At 43.4% G+C, this 21,967-nt stretch overlaps 1 protein-coding gene across 2 annotated transcripts in view; it reads left to right on the forward strand.

Annotated features, from left to right (window-relative positions):
• The first annotated feature begins 290 nt into the window (after positions 1-290).
• vps26c (VPS26 endosomal protein sorting factor C) overlaps positions 291-21,967 on the forward strand; it is a 39,554-nt gene continuing 17,877 nt past the window's right edge. The window contains exons 1-5 of one of the 2 annotated variants that reach the window (XM_073044995.1): positions 291-444; positions 9,906-10,049; positions 13,308-13,457; positions 17,101-17,181; positions 21,721-21,795. In XM_073044995.1, the coding sequence (XP_072901096.1) occupies positions 394-444; positions 9,906-10,049; positions 13,308-13,457; positions 17,101-17,181; positions 21,721-21,795 (501 nt within the window). In that variant the 5' untranslated portion in view covers positions 291-393. The remainder of the gene's footprint in view (positions 445-9,905; positions 10,050-13,307; positions 13,458-17,100; positions 17,182-21,720; positions 21,796-21,967) is intronic. The other variant, XM_073044996.1, reaches the window with a different exon arrangement.

Here is a 21,967-nt window from a genome sequence, read left to right on the forward strand (position 1 = left end):
TAGTAAGAACTCTGTACACATTTAAAGACTAAAATAAATGAAACTAAAATCACTGAAATGCAATAATTACTTCTGGCCCTTGTTTAGAAAACCAATTGTCATTGACCTATGGAAAAACGTACAATCGACGTTCTGGGCCGAGACCCTTCAGCAGGACACTTTCGTGCTCGGATTTCCAGCTTTTCACATTTTCTCCAGCCCATCAGGGACCCGACGCTTTCATCGACCGGTCTCAAAGCACGCTGGGAAAGCCATGTGTCACTGGGAGGACCCCGAGCAGGTCACATGACGCCGGCGAAGGCGTGAACGTGTCAGGTGACGTGAGAGGAGAGCGAACGGGTCATGTGGTTGTGAGTCTGGCTTCGGTGTCGGAGTGTCGGTGCCAAGGTCGGGATGTCGGTGGACATCAAGTTAAAACGGGCAAACAAAGTGTATCATGAGGGGGTGAGTGCGGCGACCATTGCTGTAGGCTCGTCTCTCCTCGAGCCGACTTGTCAGCAAGGCCTAACCTGAACAGTTCTGTCACCGACGGCCGGGCACTGGATGAGCCTCGCATCCTGTTCGAATACATCGTGTTGCTGTACCGCCCCCTTGCTCAGTTCATCCGCTGTTCTTGCCCACCTTCCTGCCCTCTCTAACCCCGACTATTTAGTATTCTCACGGCGTCAGTTCAAACTTCCTCCTATTAGTTCCTCTACGTTTTGTTCCCCCATCATTTCAATACCTCACCGTTTCCTAGTTAAACAGCGAAACGACTTTAAGATTCTCAACTTTAGTTTATTTTTTCTTGTGGTCTGCTCTTCCCTTATCTTAGTACCCCTTTATTTCTCGAGAGCGACAGCCCGGAACAGCTCCTGTTCTGAAATTCTTTTCATTCTAATTCTGACTACTTCATCTTCAAATTTCATGTTTTTTCTCCAGGCGAAAGCTCTGGGGTATTTTCCTTGAGCCATAAAATCTGCTTTGATCAACATGGATGATTATTTGTTGTGCTAAAGTAATGTTTCAAAAATTGTGTTACTATTTTCCCTATGTAGTTGTCTCAGTCTGTTATGATATGGAGCCGGAAAAAGTAACAAAAAAATGCCCTATGTTGTTATAAATTGCTGAGATGTGACTTACTGTCAGCTCCCAATGTACAGTTAAAAAGCTATTTATGATTCCTGCTTGCAGTGTTTGAGTATAAAATTTCAGAAGCTGCTTTTCTGTGATAACAAAAGTTCAAGTCAAAGTTGTACAGAATTTATGGAAAGGTGAACTATTATTTAACCATTTAGTATTTTTTTAAACACTGGCAATGGTAAGCTGTGGTTTTATGCATAACCAAATATCAAATGTTCAAGTTGATAAGGACTAGAACCACAAAAAACAATATTTGGTTGACTGAAAAAAGCCATGCATAAAATTTAAACAGAGATAATACCACTTGTATTGCTTATTCCTTTTCAATAGGGCCAGAAGAATAGAATCTGAAATAAGCCTTAAGACTATTCAGAACTGGTCTGTTATTTAATCAAATAATTTATCTAAAGTCACTCTTCTGGTCAGATAGTAATTTTCTAAAGTGACTAATGCCAAATATTTTACTGATCTCAGACCTGTGGACTAAGTGTTACAACCCACAGAGATAGAGAATTTATATTTAAAAATAAGTGGAGAGATTTTTCATCTCAGTAGCTGATTGCATATGCTACATTCTATCTCTCAACCCCTCTTGCTGAGATACCTGTTTCTTCTAAAATTCATTTCTGTTTGATCTTGGAAATCTGTTCAGCAACTTGTGTTTTTGTTCCTTGAATTTTGAGATCATGCCAAGCTATATTTCAGGAGATGAAGTACCAAAATCATAACCGGACAGATGGATAGAGACTAAAAGTCAGATTAATTTTTGATATTGAATGGCAAAACATGTAACTCCTTGTAATGTCCTCTTCCTATCACATTTGAATCCATAGTTATCACATCTCTAAGCCAACTTTCCCATTGTTGATCTCTAGGAATCATTTTCTTTGCATCTTAAAATTGCTAGCTCTAAACTTTTGGGGCAACATCACAATTAAAACTTCAGGTTTGTGGTTTCACAAAAGGTCTTGTGGTTGGTGCTGAGCTCTGGTGAGTGGAAAAAGTGATAAGAAATTGGGGACTTTAACCATTAATTGTAACTGAGTTGATGGCATTAGCCCAATATCTGCAGTGGCCCGCTTGCATGAGTGTTGTCAGATGCTTGTCTTTCAAATGTCTGGGTGGCTTACTCCTTCCCGTTCTGTTTCTTCCTCAGCATCCTCCTTGTCCTGAGGACAGCGATCCTAATCAAGGTATCCTTGCATGGTCCCACAGATGTGGATAACCTTCTTGTATTGCATCTTAAGACCATAAGACACGGGCAGAATTGGGCCACTCAGCCCATCAAATTTGCTCTGCCATTTCATCTTCCCTCTCGGCCCCAATCTCCTGCTTTCTCCCCGTAACCTTTGACACCTGAACAACCAAGAGCCTGTCAATCTCTGCCTTAAGTACACTCGATGACTTGCCCGCCACAGTTGTCTGTGGCAAAGAATTCCACAGGTTCACCACCCTCTGTTCTCCGTTCTTTGAAAAGTTGCGAATGAGTGGTCCTGCAATCAAATGTATTTGTTAGCGTATCGTGGCTGCACTCTGCTGGGCAGATGCTATCACAACAGCAACTTGAATTTGTACTTGTGGAGAACTTCCAAGTTCAGAGCAAGTTTACTATCAGAGTACGTATATATCACCATATACAACACTGAAATTTGTTTCCTTGTGGTCATTCGCAGCAGATGCAAACAAACACAATAAAAACAATGAAAAACTGTACTCAGATGGACAAACAACCGATGTGCAAAAGGCAAACTCTGCAAATGTTTGAAAAAAGTAGTAATTAATGAGAATGTGAGTTGTAGAGCCCTTGATAGTGAGTCTATACTTTGTGAAATCAGTTCACTGTTGAGGTGAGTAAAACTATCCACACTGGTTCAGGAGCTTAATTGTCAATGATCTTGGTAGTGTGGAACCTCAGGCTCCCTGGTGGCAGCAGTGAGAAGAGAATATGGCCTGGCTGGTGGGAGACCTTGATGATGGATGCTACTTTCTTGTGCAAGTGCTCTTTGTAGGTGTTCTCAGTGGTCCAGAGGATTTCCTGTGCACTCTCCACTGTGCATTTATGGAAGTTTGTCAAAAATTTTGTTGACATTCCGAAACTCCACAAACGTAGAAGAAAGTAGAGGCACTGCTGTGACTTTGTGTTGAGAGTGTGGTGCCTGTATTTCAGTGTTAATTTTGCATATTTCAAGATGACAGCACTCATGGCCCAGGAAAGTGCCAGCCCATCTGTAAATTTGACCAGGCGCTTTTCAATACTGTTCATCTTAGCAAGGTGGCAACATTGCTGTGTGTGGTGCTCAACTCTGTCGTTCTGATAGAACTTGGAGCAGCAAGCTGCAGCTAATCACCTGAGATTTTAATTCCTGTTAAAACATGGAGTCAACGCTGCACCATGTCTATGAGCAGACTGTGACTAATAGAAAACTACCCAGTGGAACATCAACGTGTTGCTGGTTGTGTGTTCCTACCTGCGTCTCCATTTCTGAACATTTTTCACAGTTGCTGAATCTACCGTTGCAGATGTTGATGACAGTTTGTTATTATCTTTGGGTGATGATCCCATGCCTTGCAGTGCTGTGGGGCAGTGATTGGACATGATCTTTGAAGGCGGTTGTCTATACACACTGATGATGGGTTCCTTTTTCTTCCACCCCATCTCCCAAATTTTAAGGGTGGTACTTTATGTTCTTTGATTCCTGGAAAGGTGTTTGAGGCTGAGATGTACTTCCAAATGAATCCTGGTTCAATTGCATGGGCTTCTGGATAGGTTTGTCCCACTGGGAAGGGGAAAAATGTTTGGGTAAAGGAATCATCGTTGACAAGAGAGATGGAACATCTCTTTAAAAGGAAGAAGGAAGCATACATAATGTTTAAGAGCACTTACCTGTGTTCAAAGGACGCAAAGCCTTCATAGAGCCAGTATTATATCCTCGTGGGAAATGGTGGTGTAGTGGCATCCACACCAGAATTCAGGGCGACTGGTCCCGGGTTTGAATCCGGCCGGCTCCTTGAACACTTCCCATTTGTGCTGGGTGAGCTCGCAACTCGGCCTTGTCAAAAACAGACGAATGTTAAAGAAATGGCAAGGTTGCTGCCCGATGCACCACAAAGTGCAGAGAGGAGTAACAAAAGGAAATAAAGATGAGATCCCCGTCATCCAGTGACTCACTATTTAAACCTGAGACTGATACACATTTCCCCAATAGACCCAGATGATGCATCGAGTTAGAGTGCTGCAGCACAGAAACTGGCCCTTCAGCCCATCCAGTCCATGCTGAACTGTTATCCTGCCTTGTCCCATTGACCTGCACCTAGAATATAGCTTTCTGCACCCTTCCCATTCGTGTACTTACTCAAACTTCCTGAAATGTTGCAACCAAACCCATGTGTTGGTTTGCTAAGGATAAATTTATTTATCTGTTTGTAATGTATATACCACAATGTATGGTGGCAGTGAAAATACACACTGAGGGCATACCAGCAAACTAACGTAGATGAGGTCCAAATAGGGCTTTGGTTGAGAAAGAGTTTAGTGAGACTTGCTATAGTCCTATTTAACCAGAACCTTTCTGGGTACTGTGAGAAGGGAGCGGGAGAGAGGTGGTATAGGTTATTGTAATTATTGATAATAAATGGTGGCGTAGTGACATCAGCGCTGGACTTCAGGGCAAGAGGTCCTGAGTTCGAATCCAGCCGGCTTCCTTACACGCTCTCCATCCGTGCCTGGGTTGAGTGCCGTGCTAGTAACTCGACCTCAAAAAAAAAACATCTGGAGAGGGATGGGCTCCTCCAGGTTTCAGATGCCCAAGACATGCCGTATGATGAGCAATCACCAAAAAAAAGATCAGTGTAAAAAAACTTGTCATGACTGCGCCCCGACGATTCCACCAGGAGTTAAGGGCGCACACATACACAGACACTCACTCTTCTACTGGAACTTCACAGCAGTCTTCCATTGATATTATCAACATAAACAGCAGTTGAATTGTCAGGACCCACCCAAGTCAATAAAAATTATTTGACTGGAATGTCAGCAATGTGATAATTACACAGGCCACAATGATCCACCTCTGGTAAAACTAACTGATGTTTGTGCTGACTGCAGCCACTTAACTTCATCCCTCACATTACCCACACGTTATCGCCCTCAACCATCAGACTGTTGAACCAAAGAGGGTAACTTCACTCAACTCCACTCACTCCGTCACTGAACTGTTCCTGCAACCTATGGACTCGCTTTCAAGGACCCTTTATCTCAGGTTCTCAATGTTTATTGCTTATTATTATTATTTATATTTTGTATTTACACAGTTGTCTTTTGCACTTTGTTTGCTTGTCTGTTCTGTTAGGTGTGGAATTTCAATGATTCTAAATAAAAACACAAAATGCTGGCAGAACTCAGCAGGCCAGACAGCATCTATGGGAGGAGGTAATGACGACGTTTCGGGCCGAAACCCTTCATCAGGAGTGAAGTAACATGGGATGGTCAAGGGGGGATAAGAAGTGGAGGGAGGGATAAAGTAGAGAGCTAGGAAGTGATAGTTTAGAGGGAAATGGGCTAGGGGGAAGGCGGAGAATTTTGGGAAATAAAAGAGAAAGAAAGGTCGCTTCCAACTTTCACCCCGCCCTCAAATTCAACTGGTTTCGCCTCCAACTTTCACCCCGCCCTCAAATTCACCTGGTCTATTTCCAACACCTCCCTCCCCTTTCTAGATCTTTCTGTTTCTATCTCTGGAGACAGCCTATCCACTGACGTCTACTACAAACCTACTAACTCCCACAGCTACCTAGACTATTCCTCCTCCCACCCTGTTTCCTGCAAAAATGCTATCCCTTTCTCTCAATTCCTCTGCCTCCGCCGCATCTGCTCTCAGGATGAGGCCTTTCATTCTAGGACAAAGGAGATGACTTCCTTTTTTAAAGAAAGGGGCTTCCCTTCGTCCACCATCAACTCTGCCCTCCATCGCGTCTCCCGTATTTCATGCACCTCTGCCTTCACCCCATCTCCCCGCCAGCTCACCAGGGATAGAGTCCCCCTGGTCCTCACCTATCACCCTACCAGCCTACAGATCCAATGTATAATCCTCTGTAACTTCCGTCAAGTCCTACATGATCCCACCACCAGCCACATCTTCCCCTCCCCCCCCCCACTCTCGGCTTTCCGCAGGGATCGCTCCCTACGCGACTCCCTTGTCCATTCATTCCCCCCATCCCTCCCCACCGACCTCCCTCCAGGCACTTATCCCTGCAAACAGAAGAAGTGCTACACCTGTCCCCACACTTCTTCCATCACCACCATCCCAGGCCCCAGACAGTCCTTTCAGGTGAGGCACCACTTTACCTGCGAGTCAACTGGGGTGATATACTGTATCCGGTGCTCCCGATGTGGCCATTTATACATTGGGGAGACCCGCTGCAGACTGGGAGACCGTTTTGCCGAATACCGGCGCTCAGTCCTCCAGCAGTGGCGGGATCTCCCTGTGGCCACACAATTCAATTCCACAGACCACTCCCACTCCGACATGTCTGTCCATGGCCTCCTCTACTGTCAAGATGAGGCCACACACAGGTCGATGGAGCAATACCTTATCTCCCGCCTAGGTAGCCTCCTACCTGCTGGCATGAACATCCAACTCACAGACCTCCGTCGATACCCCTGCCCCCCCCCCCCCCCCCAGCCCCATCCCTATCTATTATTTTAGTCTGGTTCTCTTTCTCTCCTTTCCCCCCTCACTATAATCTCCCCCCAGCCCTACTTTTCTTTCTCTTTTATTTCCCATAATTCTCCACCTTCCCCCTAGCCCATTTCCCTCCAACCTATCACTTCCCAGCTCTCTACTTCATCCCTCCCCCCACTTCTTATCCCCCTTCGACCATCCCATATTACTTCACTCCTGATGAAAGGTTTCGGCCCGAAACTACCTCCTCCCATAGATGCTGTCTGGCCTGCTGAGTTCTGCCAGCATTTTGTGTTTTTATTTATTTCCAGCATCTGCAGATTCACTCGTGTTGCCTTTCAATGATTCTATTACGTTTCTTGGATTTACTGAGTATGCCAACAAGAAAGTGAATCTTGTTTGTATATGGTGACATTTTCATACTTTGATAATAAATTTACTTTCAATGCTCATCCCAGCACTGGTTACATGTATACAGATATGTAAATCAGATTCAAAGTTGATTTTTTGTCATTCTTCAGTAGACAAATGAATGAACAAAATAATTGTTACTCTGGCTCCAGTGCAGCATATAAAACAGCACTAAGCGTGAAGAACAAAAAACATAATCTAAATATAAAAGGCAACCTGTAAAACATAATGTACTTGTAACCCCCTCACCAGGCTCCTGTGCAAACTTGGCTCTTTAGCCGGCTCTGCTAACAGCCACGGGACTCTGGTGAGAAGGCCACCTTTCATAAACAATATTCGTCTAGGGTCGGTATGATTTGGGGTTCAGCCAAACGGGAACGTCATGATGTTCTGTATAAAAGAATGTCGATTGGAGCGGATGCTGTGTAAGTACTGCCCATACAAAATTGTCAGTCGGCAAGAAATAACAGATCGTACACCACATAAAATTATAAAATATATTTACAAATTTCAGCTTTATGGAACAGTTAGTAGGAAAAAGAAATATAAAAAGGGCCCATTTCAGTTAACCCAGTCCAAAGGTTAAGAGTTCATCTTGAAGTTGTCCTTTATGTTCGTGTTGGACCCATAGTCTGCTTGAAAGCACTCACCACATTTTGAGCTGCTTGAAACCCATATCGAACAAACAGGCTCTCTCTCAGGTGTGTTGGCCCTTCCTCCTTGGAGCCATTCATCTGCGCAAAGTACTTTGTGCATCGGGGACTCCTTCCCATGGCATTCTCAGCCATCTTCCCTCCTGTCCTCTCCACAGCTCCTGCCAAAAAGATCACAAACCCCACCAGTGTCCATCACAAATTTCTCTCTCCCAGCTCTCCCTAGAACCTTCGAATTCTACCATCCTGACTGGCTGACGCAACATTCCTAAGTTGAATATCATAGCCCCTTTAGCTGAAACCAAGCGTTCTACCAGCAGAACACACCGCTTTTGCAGAAGCTGCTAAAATAACATATCTACAGCATAACAGTAGAAATCATAACCAGGGCATTACACTAATCACTCAATAATTGAATTATGAAGAGACTGTCCAGATGAACTTTTGGCATTAACGCTCATGGGGAGAGAGTGTTGGCAGGTAATATGGCCGGCATTTGATTGTAAAATGTTCATTTGCCGCAGAACACTGACTGCTGACTACAGAAGAGTTTGTGCACCAAACTTTGTTGATGAACACACACTGTCCACCTCCTTTGGATCTCCCCAACAGGGAGTTCCTACCTGGAGAATGTGTTTGCGACAGACAGCAACATGACATGATCATGTGGTCTTCTGGCATAGTTATTCAGAGGCAGAAAAATCATTTGAGATGGATGAGGCAAAACACTTGAGTTCACAGAAATGTGCATTTGTACCTTGAGAGAATTGTTGAAGCTTTGAACAAGAACACACCAATGAGATGAGAGAAAGGATAACAATAGATAAATATATAGAAACTTGTGGGTGACAAAAGCTATCAACAGGAGACACTGATGCAGGGTTTCAACCATAAGGTTGCCAAATTCTTCAAGGGCTCCAGCAATTTTTTAACAGATGTACTACAGTACCATGGAGAGCTAACTGGTTGTATCACTGTCTGGTTTGGAGGCTCCAATGAGCAGGTTCAGAAAAAGCTGTAGAGGTTTGTAGACATAATCAGCTCCATCATGGGTATTTTCAAAAGACAATGCCTCAAAAAGGCAATATCCATCATTAAGAATATGCACCACCCAGGACGTGCCCTTTTCTCGTTATTAGTGTGAGAGAGGAGGTACAGGAACCTGAAGACTCACATTCAACATTTTAAGAACAGTTTCTTCCCCTTGCTGTCAGATTTCTCAATGGTCCATGAACACTGTCTCCCTATTTTTGCTGTCCTTTTGCACAACCTATTTCTCAATGTATTTTTCTATTGTAATTTATAGTATATTTTATGTATTGCACTGTACTGCTGCCACAAAATAAGCAAATTTCATGACATATGACAGTAATAATAAACTCGATTCTGATTCTCATGATTGTTTGTAGCTGTCAATAAGAAGCAGTCCAGGTATTAGGAGATGCAACTTGAGCATAAAGAGCCAAAAAGATGACTGCTCAGCTTCCCTTGACCCTGTTCTCTCATTCAATTAGATCATGGCTGACCTGAATTCTACTTTAACTCCACAAGCCTTCCTAACTGGTAATCACTCGCCCTTCCCCTTATATTTTGAAGAACTTAGGGCATCACGGTAGCTTAGCAGTCAATGTGACGCTGTTACAGCTTGAGATGTTCTGAACTTCGGAGTTCAATTCCAGAGCCATCTGTAAGGAGTTTGCATGTTCACCCTGTGAATGTGTGGGTTTCCTCTTGGTGCTCCAGTTTCCTATCGCAGAACAAAAATGTGGATTGCTGGCTGGTGTGGTTCGTTTTGTCAGAAGAGCTTGTTCCACACTGTATCTCTAAATAAGCAACACCTTAATGTTACAAATATGGTAGTTAATATTTGTTCTTGAGCTCTTAATGTTCCCAAAACTTTTACATTGAAATGATTCAAAAAGAGTATTTCCCATTGTAATAAAGCAAAACGTTTTCACAAGTTGATGAATATTTAAGCTGTGTGTGGTACATTGAATTGTATATCACCTGGACTCTTGATCGTGTAATCTTGTTGTTGCAGGAAACGCTGTCTGGGGTGATTATTTTATCCAGTAAAGAACCCATCCAGCACCAGGGTATCACCCTGACCATGGATGGAACCGTCAGCCTCCAGCTCAGTGCAAAGAGCGTTGGTGTGTTTGAAGCTTTCTACAATTCTGTCAAAGTAAGTGAGCTGCTTTCTGTTATTTTCCACTTTTATTAAATGAGATCAGCTTGTAGATCTGTCTGAATGTTGTAAAAGGACTTGTTTCGTTACTTTCTGGCATTAAAATCTGAATTACTGTCATAACGTCAAACTGTGTAACTCTCTTCAGAAGATGATATGATTGGTCTTTTGTGTTTGTAATCCTCCAAATAGATAGTGGCTCGACTGTATAATATGGATACCATTCCTTTGTTATGTGCTGTGTCACATGACATGGGTGATCATGGTCTTTCTATGACCATGATTGTTCTTAGCAAATACTTCTGCTGATGTAGTTTGCCATTGCCACCTTCTGGGCACTGCCTTTATGAGACAGGTGACCCCGACCATTATCAATACTCTTCAGAGATTGTTCACCTGGTGTTAGTGGTCACTTAACCAGGACTTAGAACTGCACCATCTGCTCATACAACCAACCACCACCTGCTGCCATGGCTTCACATAACCCTGACTAGAGACTAAGCTTATGCTACACCTTGCCAGAGGTGACCTGCAGGCTAGTGGAGGGAAGGAGAGCCTTCTACCTCCTTTGCGAGAGATGTATCTCTTCCTCGCTGCTCTAAAAATACAAATGCCAGATAGTGAAAAAGTATGTGACTCGCCTCAAATGTTTTTGTGAGGAAAGATAGAACGTTGATCAGTCAAAGTTACCTTGTCACAGGTCTATTGGTTCCCTGAATGAAGTCATAGAACACCACAGCACTAACAAATCCTTCAGCCCGATCTACTCCAAGTTACATACTATTATGCTGCCTAGTCCTATTGACCTGCACCCAGACCATAGGCTTCCATACCCCTTCCAGCCATGTACTTTTCCACCAACTGTGCTGACAGTCTTTTGACTGTAAATGAAGAAAATCAGCACAGACATCTAGTGCAAATAATGGACTACCTTCATTGCCTTCCTGCATGAAGTAGTGTCATAATCACTGTTCTTGAATTCGGCATCGGTCAGCCCAAGTGAATAGCATAGCAAAAGCATATGCACCTGACACTGTTGAAGACCTGTTTGCTTTAAGCATGGTGTATTGCCTAATGGACACACAAGTGCACACGTCTGACACTAGTCAGAGACTGTTTGGCAGCAATCTCATGTCCCAGTTAAGCAGCACAGTATCAAAAATCAACAAAGGAGATCCCAGCTCTTGTCTCGATTTTAGTTCTTTAAGGGTTGTCCCAATTAACCAGAATCCACTATATTTTGCGTGATTGGGCAAGTAGTTGAAGAGCCAGTGTATTTTGAGTCTGGAATTTCATAAAATGTTTGCATGATAAGCTTTTGTTTCCTAAATTCAATCCTCCCACAACCCTCCCAAAAGATCCAGACTACCTGAAACCCAAGAACCAGGTGGAAATATTTGGCACAGGATAACAATTACTGGTAATAGTGTTCAGTGAGACAGCATACTGTGAGATGAAAGGATACGATGCTGGGACTACGGAAATTCTGATTTGTACCAGGTCAATGTTTTGGGTGTGATACTTTTTCTCAGAAAATTGATCAATTTAGCAGGCTTGTGACGTTGCAGGTGCTGGACTAGTAGATTTTCTACGCCACGTTTTAGATCTTTAAAAAAATAAATATTCCATTGAAACAAGTAAGTGTAGGGGAACACCGAGCCCCAATGAGTAGAAGAGGAAGATAGAAATCAGGAGCATGGCAAATGTTACTGGTGAGCCAGGTACTGAACCAGCAGTATTTCTGAGTACTCTGCTTCAATAATCTGCTGTCCTGTACTTTACATTGATTAATATGCCTCAACTGTCCTTAATGTTACAAGTTATGCGTAATGTGGGCCTGGATAGAGTTAAAGTACTCAGACTTTGTTCCTGATGAATATTGATGCATGAAGACTAGCGTCAATCAAATTTTCTATATTTATTGCTTACTATTATTCCTTTTTTGTATTTGTGCAGTTTGTTGCCTTTTGCACACTGCTTGAACGCCCAAGTTAGTGCAGTCTTTCATAGATTCGATTATGGTTATTATTCTGTTATGAATTTGTTGAGTATGCCTGCAAGAAAAGTAATCTGTGTTGTACATGGTGACACGTATGCAGTTTGATCATTTACTTTGAACTTTTTGAACTTTGCAATAATTGGGTTTTTAATTGCAGTTTGGTAGTTTACACAGTACCCATATATTATCAAAGAGAAATAATTTAATGTCACAATCTATTGTGACAATACTGGAAGCTGAAGTTCTGACCTCCAAAGTATTGGTCTGTTGTCATTACTACATGCCTTATTATCCTCCGGTGACTGTCTCCACCTTCAACCTCCTTTCTCCACCTTGCTTAATCTGCCTTTTTTTATATTGTCTGACTCCATCTATCATCTATCTTTCTCTGTCTCACAAATCTACCTTTCCCTACTAAACTCAATCTGTCCACCATCTGTCACCTTTCCTCGGTCTACCTTCTAGCATCTGTCTCACCTCTCCCAGCCCGCACCCCCACTCTGTCCTTGATGCAACCTATCAAACCATTGATTATTCCATTCTCTCCACAGATGCTGCTCGTGTTTCTCCAGCAGTTTATATTTTGTTCCAGATTCTAGCACTTGCAATCTGTCTCCAGTTCCAGCATAACTATTTTACTTCAAATTTCCAGCATGAACAGTCTTTCACTACTGTCACTCAAGTGGCTTCACTATTATTTGCATTATTTGGTTTTCACACTATCACTTGACTATTTGTTCTCTGCATCCCTTCTTTTCTTTGCAACTTAAAGTATTCTCGTTTTCGAGATCTGGTAAGAAGTCTTCTTAGACCTTTTTTTCCCCTTGGTTACATATTTCCAGGGTGGTGGGGTGGAGATGCATCTCTACCAAAGGAAGTGTAAGGCAATCCTTCCTTCCACTAGCCTGCAGGTCACCCTTGGGTAAGGTGTAGCACCTGCTTAATCCACAGGTGGTTATGTGATATTCACCGCCTGCTCCCATGGGTTCACAAGTCCTGGTTATGCGACCACTGATGCCAGGCAGACAATCTTTGGAGAGTGTTGATGATGGCTGGGGTGATGAAAAAGGTGATGGCAAATCACTTCTGTAGAAAAATTTGCCAAGAATGATCATGATCACGCAAAGACCATGATCGCCCAAGTCATGCGACACGGCACATAATGAACGAACAAACATATTTTCAGTTTTATCCCTCAGTTTATTTGGTTCAACTCGCTTTCAGATTTTAACGTTTGCATTTGTTTTCTTTGCTAGCCTATCCAGCTTATCAGCAATAATATAGAAGTAGTCAAGGCAGGGAAACTTCCCAGTGGCCGGACAGAAATCCCTTTTGAATTCCCACTGAAAGTCAAAGGCAGTAAAGTCCTCTACGAGACATACCATGGGGTCTTTGTAAATATACAGGTATGTGAACAACACCATGTTTTGTAAAAGGATCAACTTTCAGCATTGTCACAATTGATTATTGCGGGATCAGCATTCACCTTGTCTGACGGGGCAAGGATATGGTAGTGGACGGGATGAAGCTTTTCTACTGTGCACTCAAAGCTTTAAGGTGATTGTAGCTTGCAGTATTGAAGATGGATGATAATCGGGAAAGTTGCATTTGGTCCAATTTTCCCTTCCAATGACTGGAGTCTTGTGCAACTTGATCACATGACAAGGATGTGCAAAGATTTTGGAGGCAGAAAATCAAGCTCGCAATGGCTTCATTCCTGCCACGCTAAAATGACTAAAGAATTATTGAGTCAAATAAAATGCAAAATAGAGCTAATGAAAGGACTAACAAGTGTTAACAAGTCACAGACAGATAATACTGTACCGAACGTACTTTCTAATAAGTTAACAGCCTTCCTTAATCCCTCCCATCCTTTAGCTGCCTGTTCTTGCACTTTATTAGTGCAGTCATTGGCCACTTATTAAATTGGCTGCTGACTGTACGTTTGTGGTCTTCTGCTGCTGTAGCCCTTTCAGTTCAAGGTTCTACATTAAAGTCACTTGGATCAGACTTTTTCCCCACTCTGATGTTTGGTCTGAACAACAACTGAACCTCTTGACCATGTCCCTCACACAAAATGCTGGAGGAACTTAGTCCAAGCGGCATCTATGGAAAAAAAAGTACCGTCGACATTTTGGACAGAGAATCTGGCAGGACTGGAGAAAAGAAATATGAGGAGCAGGTTTAAAAGGTTGGTGAGGGGAGAGAGGAACGCAGGGTGTGATAGGTGAAACTTGGTGGTGGGGAGGGATGAAGTAATTAACTGGGAAATTGATTGGTGATAGAGATATAGTGCTGGCGAAGGGGGAGTCTTATGGGTGAGGATAGAAGACCATGGAAGAAAAGGGGGCAGGGACACCAGAGGGAGGCAATGGGCTGGCAAGGAGATGAGGCGAGAAAGGGAAAAGGGGATGGGGACTGGTGAAGGAGAGGGCCAGTGGGGGACCATTACCAGAAGTTGGAGAAATCGATGTTCATGCCATCAGGTTAGAGGCTACACAGACGGAATATAAGGTGTTCTTCCAACCTCAGTGTGCCCTCATCATGACAGTAGGGGAGCGGACGGAACGTAGGTGCTCGGCGAAATGGTCTCCCAATCTACTTCGGGTATCACCAATATACAGGAGGCCACATCAGGAGCATTGAACACCGTATATGACCCCAAAAGACTCGGGGAGGTGTTGCCTCACCTATTTGGGGCCCTGAATGGTAGTGAGGGAAGAGGTGTAGGAGCAGGTGTAGCACTTGTTCAGCTTGCAAAGTTAAGTGCCAGTAGGGAGATCAGTGGGGAGGGGTGAAAGGACAAGGGAGTTACATAGGGAGCAATCCCTGTGGAAAGCAGGAAGTGGGGGAGGGAATGATGTGTTTGGTGCTGGATCCCATTTGAGATGGCGGAAGTTCTAGGGAATTGCGTGCTGGGCTTGGAGGCTGGTGGGGTGGTAGGTGAGGACAAGAGGAACTCTGGCCCTGTGGGGTTGCAGGAGGATGGAGTAAGACCAGACGTGTGAAATAGAAGTGATACGGGTGAGAACAGCATTGATGGTGGAGGAAGGGAAGCCCCTTTCTTTGAAAAAGGTGGACATCTCCTTCATTCTGAAATGAAAAGCCTCGTCTTGAGAGCAGATGAGGTGGAGACGGAGGAATTGAGAGAAGGGGATGGTGTTTTTCTTAACAAGTAAGAATGGGAAGGGGTATAGTCCAGGTATCTGTGAGAGTCTGGGGGTTTATCAAGCCATCAGTCGATAACCTGTCTCCAGAGACAGAGACAGTGAGATTGACAAAGGTTTGGGAGATGTTAGAAATGGACTGGGTAAATTTGAGGGTAGGGTGGAATTTGACCATGGGGACTGCATGCTTTTATGTATTTGCTGCCATATGATTGGCTGATTAGAAATTTGATTTCCATTTGATCAGTCTTTCTTCCCACCTGTTATAATTAGCTGAGTTTTTAATGTCCACGTCGGCTTGTTTAAAACCTCATGGCACGTTACTTCTCGATGTATAGACCTCGAGCTTTGAAGTTCATGGAAGTGGAGAGCACTCTGTTATTCGACACAAGACTACTCCTTGCTGATTTTATCTGACTAATTCAAATTGATGCAGACTAATTCACTGCAGAGATGCAGGGTAATAAATGGGCAATAAAATGAGACTAAAATTTACTTTTATTCATTTCAAGACTTTCAAAGTGGTTTATGGTTCACAGCTAATTAACTTTTGGAAATGAAGCAAGACAGGTAGTATACTCAGCTGGGTCCAACAATCAGATAAATACTTGTCAATTAAGATTGACTCGTGAAAAAAATCCATTGTATCTTTTATGCTCATTTGTTGGAGCAGATTGGATTTAGTTTAACAAATAAATAGGAACTTCTGAAAGATGTCAATCCAGAGTAACACATGCAAAATGCTGTAGGAACTGAGCAGGTCAGGCAGCATCTCTGGCTGGGGTTCCCAACTGGGGTCCACACACCACCTTGGTTAATGGTTGGGGTCCATGGAATAAAGAAAGATTGAGAACCCTGATCTGTGGAAAGCTACAGGGAAAAGTCGATGCTTCAGGGAGAAACCCTTCATCGGGATTGATGATGGGTCATGGCCTAAAGCGTCGGTTCTTTATTCCTTTCCATTGATATTGCTTGTCCTGCTGAGCTCCCCCAGCAAGTTGTATGTGATCTTCTGAAAAAATTTTTTTGTTTGGATGTAGACTCATGGCATTTTCTTTTGGCGCCCTACATACAAGGGTGTATTGGTTCATCTGTTGAGGAAAATAATAATAATGTGAATGACAATGTGACAGACTTTACTCAGGTTGATAAACATTTTATTAGTCAATGCTACCTTGATCAATGAGGTAGCACATTCATTTTACCTGAGCAAATTATTCCTAGTTCTCATCTCCAAATTAATTTCACATTAATCCTTTTAATATTGTATAATGGACTTGATGAATGTGTGGTTGATTTAAGTTCACTTGGTATTCTGTTTACTTGGTTTGTCTCACCTGATTGTTCGTGTCGCTCTAAAACAAGACCTGTGAAATTGGATTAAACTTGGGCTGCACTGTTATGGTTACTAAATTGATTTTACTGGAGGGAAATGTCCTGCTTGCCTTTATAATTGTAATTGCTACTGGTTTCAATTGTTTCTTGAAATTTACTTAAGTCATAGAACAGCAGTGTCATCAGCAAAGTAGACACGGAGGATTACTGAAGCTAATTTGGAGATGTCTTTTTTTTTAATCTCTGTGGTTTTCTTCTGTTTTGATAATCCAGTGTTGCAGGTCTCCTGTGATGGAGCCTGTATTTCAAATTTCCTGGTCCTTAAGTATTTATTTGCCTTCTTTTGTGGGCTGCTACCTGAAGCAAAGATTTGACAAAAGACCTTAAGACCGTCTGCAACCTTGCATTTCCACTGATAAGCAGGGAGTAAACTTGCTGATCTGGAATATTACTTTCTGAAATGTGTGCCTGGTAGATCTGTTTCCCTCACCGCCCCTCTCTCCGACTGGGATTAAGCTCAGGTGTATTTATATTTTGTTTCTTTCAGTACACACTTCGGTGTGATATGCGACGACCACTCCTTGCGAAGGATTTGGTGAAAAACTGTGAATTTATTGTCTATTCCTTGGTAAGTGAAAATCTGGTTTTTGAAAACACCAGAGGATGAATCAGCTTTTACAGAGCATACATTCGGATTTTTAAAAACTTAAGCTGGTGGGACCTTATGGGAGATAGCTGCTGTTTGATTCACATGTGGTTGAGGATGACAGCAGTGATAGGGGACTCTATAGTCAGGGGGTCAGACAGGTGATTCTGTGGACGTAGGAAAGAAATGGATGGTAGTTTGCCTCTCAGGTGCCAGGGTCCAGGATGTTTCTGATTGCGTCACAATATCCTGAAGTGGAAAAGTGAACAGCCAGAGGTTGTGGTGCATGTTGGTACCAGTAACATGGGTAGGAAAAGAGAGGAGGTCCTGGAAATAGAGTACAGGGAGGTCGGACAGAAGCTGAGAGGCAGGACCACAAAGGTAGTAATCTCAGGATTACTGCCTGTGCTGGCGGCCCTGAGTATAGGAATAGAGTGAGGTGGAGGATGGGCAGGGATTCGGATTTCTGGATCATTGGGACCTTTTTGGGGGCAGGTGTGACCTGCACAATAAGGATGGGTTGCACTTGAATCCGAGGGGGACCAATATCCTGGCAGGGAGGTTTGCCAAGGCTATTGGGGAGAGTTTAAACTAGAATTACTGGGGGATGGGAATCGAACTGAAGAGACAGGAAGGGGCGTTTGGCTCACAAATAGAGAAAGCTTGTAGACAGTGTGAGAGGGAGGATAGGCAGGTGATAGAGAAGGGATGTGCTCGGGCTGATGGTTTGAAATGTGTCTATTTTAATGCAAGGGGTATCACAAACAAAGTGGATGAACTTAGAGTGTGGATCAGTACATGGAGCGATGATGTTGTGGCCATTACAGAGACTTGGACGGCTCAGGGGCAGGAATGGTTATTTAGAGTGCCAGGCTTTAGATGTTTCAGAGAGGACAGGGAGGGAGGTAAAAGAGGTGGGGGTGTGGCACTGTTGATCAAATATAGTGTCATGACTGCATAAAAGGAGGAAGTCATGGAAGAATTGTATACAGAGTCTCTGTGGGTGGAAGTTTGGACAGGAAGGGGTCACTACTGGGTGTTTTTTATAGACCAGCCAATATTAACAAGGACATCATGGAGCAGATAAGGAGACAGATTGTGGAATGGAGCAATAATAACAGGGTTGTCATGTTGGGAGATTTTAATTTCAAGGGGTTTAAATGGGGTGGAGTTTGTTAGGTGTGTTCAGGAAGGTTTCCTGACACAATATGTAGTTAAGCCTACAAGAGGAGAGGCCGTACTTGATCTGGAATTGGGAAGTGAACCTGGTCAGGTGTTGGGTCTCTCAGTGGGAGAGCTTCTTGGAGAAGTAATTACAATTCTATCTCCTTTACTATAGCATTGGAGAGGGATAGGAACAGACAAGTTAGGAAAACATTTAATTGGAGTAAGGGGAAATATGAAGCTATCAAGCAGAAGCTTGAAAGTATAAATTGGGAGCAGATATTCTCAGGGAAATTATAAGGCAGAAATGTGACAAATGTTCAAGGGATATTTGCGTGGCATTGTACATAGGTACGTTCCATTGAGAGAGGGAAAGGATAGTAGGGTACAGGAACCATGGTGTACAAAGGCTGTTGAAAATCTAGTTAGGTAGAAAAGAAAAGCTTACGAAAGGTTCAAAAACTAGGTAATGATAGGGATCTAGAACATTGTAAGGCTAGCAGGAAGGAGCTTAAGAATGAAATTAGGAGAGCTAGAAGGGGCCATGAGAAGGCTTTGGTGAGTAGGATTAAGGAAAACCCCAAGGCATTCTACAAGTATGTGGAGAGAAAGAGGATAAGACTTCAGAGAATAGGACCAATAAAGTGTGACAGTGGAAAAGTGTGTATGGAACCCGAGGAGTTAGCAGGGGTACTTAGTGAATACTGAAGCAAAGTATTCATTACGAAAAAGGACCTTGGCAATTATAAGGGTGACCAGTGGACTGAAAAGCTTGAGCACATAGACATTAAGAAAGACTATGTGCTGGAGCTTTTGGAAAGCATCACGTTGGAGTAGTCACCGGGACTGGACGAGATATAACCCAGGCTACTGAAGGAGGCAAGGGAGAAGATTGCTGAGCTACTAGCAATGATCCTTGCATTATCAATGGGGACAGGAGAGGTTCCAGAGGATTGGAGGTTTGGAGATGTTGTTCTCTTCTTCAAGAAAGGGAGTAGAGATAGCCCAGGAAATTATAGACCAGTGAGTCTTACTTCAGTGGTTGGTAAGTTGGAAAAGATCCTGAGAGGCAGGATTTATGAACATTTGAATATGATTAGGAATAGTCAGCATGGCTTTGTCAAAGGCAAGTCGTGCCTTATGAGCCTGATTGAGGATGAGACTAAACACATTGAAAGTCAAAGTCTGTCCCGAGCCTTTGTGGCTCATCAGGCTGGTGCTTATGCCGGTTTCTGTGGTGTGAAGTGACTGAGAGCAAGAGACTTGCCCCCCCCCCCCCCCCCCCCCCACCCCCACCCCTCGGATAGGATGCCAGTCTATCGAGAGGTTGACCCCCAGTATTTGTTTTTTGCCGGTACCCATTTTTCAGCTGGGTAGACTGGAGCAATGTGTGGTTAAGCGTCTTGCTCAAGGACACATATGCTGCCTCGGCTGGGCTCCAACTCACGACCTTCAGGTCGCTAGTCGAACACCCTAACCACTTGGCCACGCACCACCCCTTTAATGAAGGTAGAGCAGTATATATGGATTTCAGCAAGGCATTTGATAAAGACCTCATGCCAGGCTTATTGAGAGGAGGCATGGGATCCAAGGGGACCTTGCTTTGTGGATCCAGAATTGGCTTGCCCACAGAAGGGAAAGAGTGGTTGTAGACGGGTCATATTCTGAGTGGAGGTTGGTGACCAGTGGTGTGTCTCAGGGATCTGTTCTGGGACCCCTTTGAGATTTTTATAAATGATCTGGATGAGGAAGTGGAGGGTTAGGTTAGTAAATTTGCTGATGACACTAAGGTTGGAGGTGTTGTGGATAGTGTAGAGGGCTGTCAGAGGTTACAGCGGGACATTGATAGGATGCAAAACTGGGCTGAGAAGTGGCAGGTGGAAGTCAACCCAGATAAGTGTGCGGTGGTTTATTTTGGTAGGTCAAATAGGATGACAGAATATAGTGTTAATGGTAAGACTCTTGGCAGTGTGGAGGATCAGAGGGATCTTGGGGTCCGAGTCCATAGGCCACTCAAAGCTGCTGTGCAGGTTGACTGTGTGGTTAAGAAAGCATACGGTGCATTGATCTTCATCAACCATGGGATTGAGTTCAAAAGCCAAGAGGTAATGTTGCAGCTATATTGGACCCTGGTCAGACCCCACTTGGAGTACTGTGCTCAGTTCTGGTCGTCTCACTACAGGAAGGATGTGGAAACTATAGAAAGGGTGCAGAAGAGATTTACAAGAATGTTGACTGGATTGGGGAACATGCCTTATGAGAATAGTTTGAGTGAACTCGGCCTTTTCTCCTTGGAGCGACGGAGGATAAGAGGTGACTTGATAGAGGTGTATAAGGTGATGAGAGGCAATGATAGTGTGGATAGTCAGAGGCTTTTTCCCAGGACTGAAATGGCTAACATAAGAGGGCACGGTTTTAAGGTGCTTGGAAGTAGGTACAGAGGAGATGTCAGGGGTAAGTTTTTTTTATGCAGAGAGTGGTGAGTGCGTGGAACGGGCTGCCGGCAATGGTGGTGGAGACGGATACGATAGAGTCTTTTACGAGACTCTCGGACAGGTACATGGAGCTCAGAAAAATAGTGGTGTGGGTAACCCTGGGTAATTTCTAAAGTAAGTATGTGCCCGACACAGCATTGTGGGCCGAAGATCCTGTATTGTGCTGTAGGTTTTCTGTTTCTCAGACATAATGGACAAAAATAATCAAAAATGCAGTGTATAATCAATCAAATGAAGCAATCAATCACTCTGGATTGGGAATTAGATCCTAACACCAAATAGGGTGAGGGAGAAAGTAACAAGTTACAAAATATGGAAACAGTGGTGGCATGGTGGCTTAGTGGTTAGCTATTACAACGCTGACAACACAGTTTCAGTTCCACTGCTCTCTGTGAGGGGTTTATACATTTTCCCTGTGAATGCATAGGTTTCTACCGGGTGCTCTGGTTTCCTCCCACATTCCAAAGGCATATGGGTTAGTAGCCGAATTGGTCACATGGGTGTAATTAGGCAGCACGGACTCATTGGGCAGCAAGGCCCTGTTACTGTACTGAATCTCTAAATAAAAATAAGAAAAATACTTTCAGTGGTCTTAGACTTGTTCAGGTAAAATCTTGATACAAGTAACAATAACTAACTGAAAAAATAGTAAGGATAAAATAATTTTTGTGGCTTGTCTGGTTTTAGGATGGTTTGGTACTACATCTACTGGGATAGCATACTGAAAGGTAAATGAGCAGAGAACTGATGGCATTATACCATAAGTGTTTTGAGCTTTAATTTTTTTCTCGCAGATTAAGGGATAAACATAACATCTTTGATTGCCCCTTTTAAGTGTTTTTAATGATTTTCTCTTTTAAAGCCTCAGAAAGGGAAGTTAACCCCCACCCCCGTGGATTTCAGCATCACCCCTGAATCCCTGCAAAATGTTCGAGAGGTGAGCTGCACGTTTGGTAAGAGCTGGGGATTGGGGGGTTTGCAGCTTTGCCGGGAAACAGATTTGCAAAGTGATTGGGGTTAAAGAAAGTGAAATAAAAGCAACAACATTTCAATTTATTTGTGGTGAAAACATGTGGTTGGGCTCTTGGTCATCAGTGAGGCACAAAGTA

Source organism: Hemitrygon akajei, chromosome 5 (genome assembly GCF_048418815.1).
Source record: "Hemitrygon akajei chromosome 5, sHemAka1.3, whole genome shotgun sequence".
NCBI classification, from domain to species: domain Eukaryota; kingdom Metazoa; phylum Chordata; class Chondrichthyes; order Myliobatiformes; family Dasyatidae; genus Hemitrygon; species Hemitrygon akajei.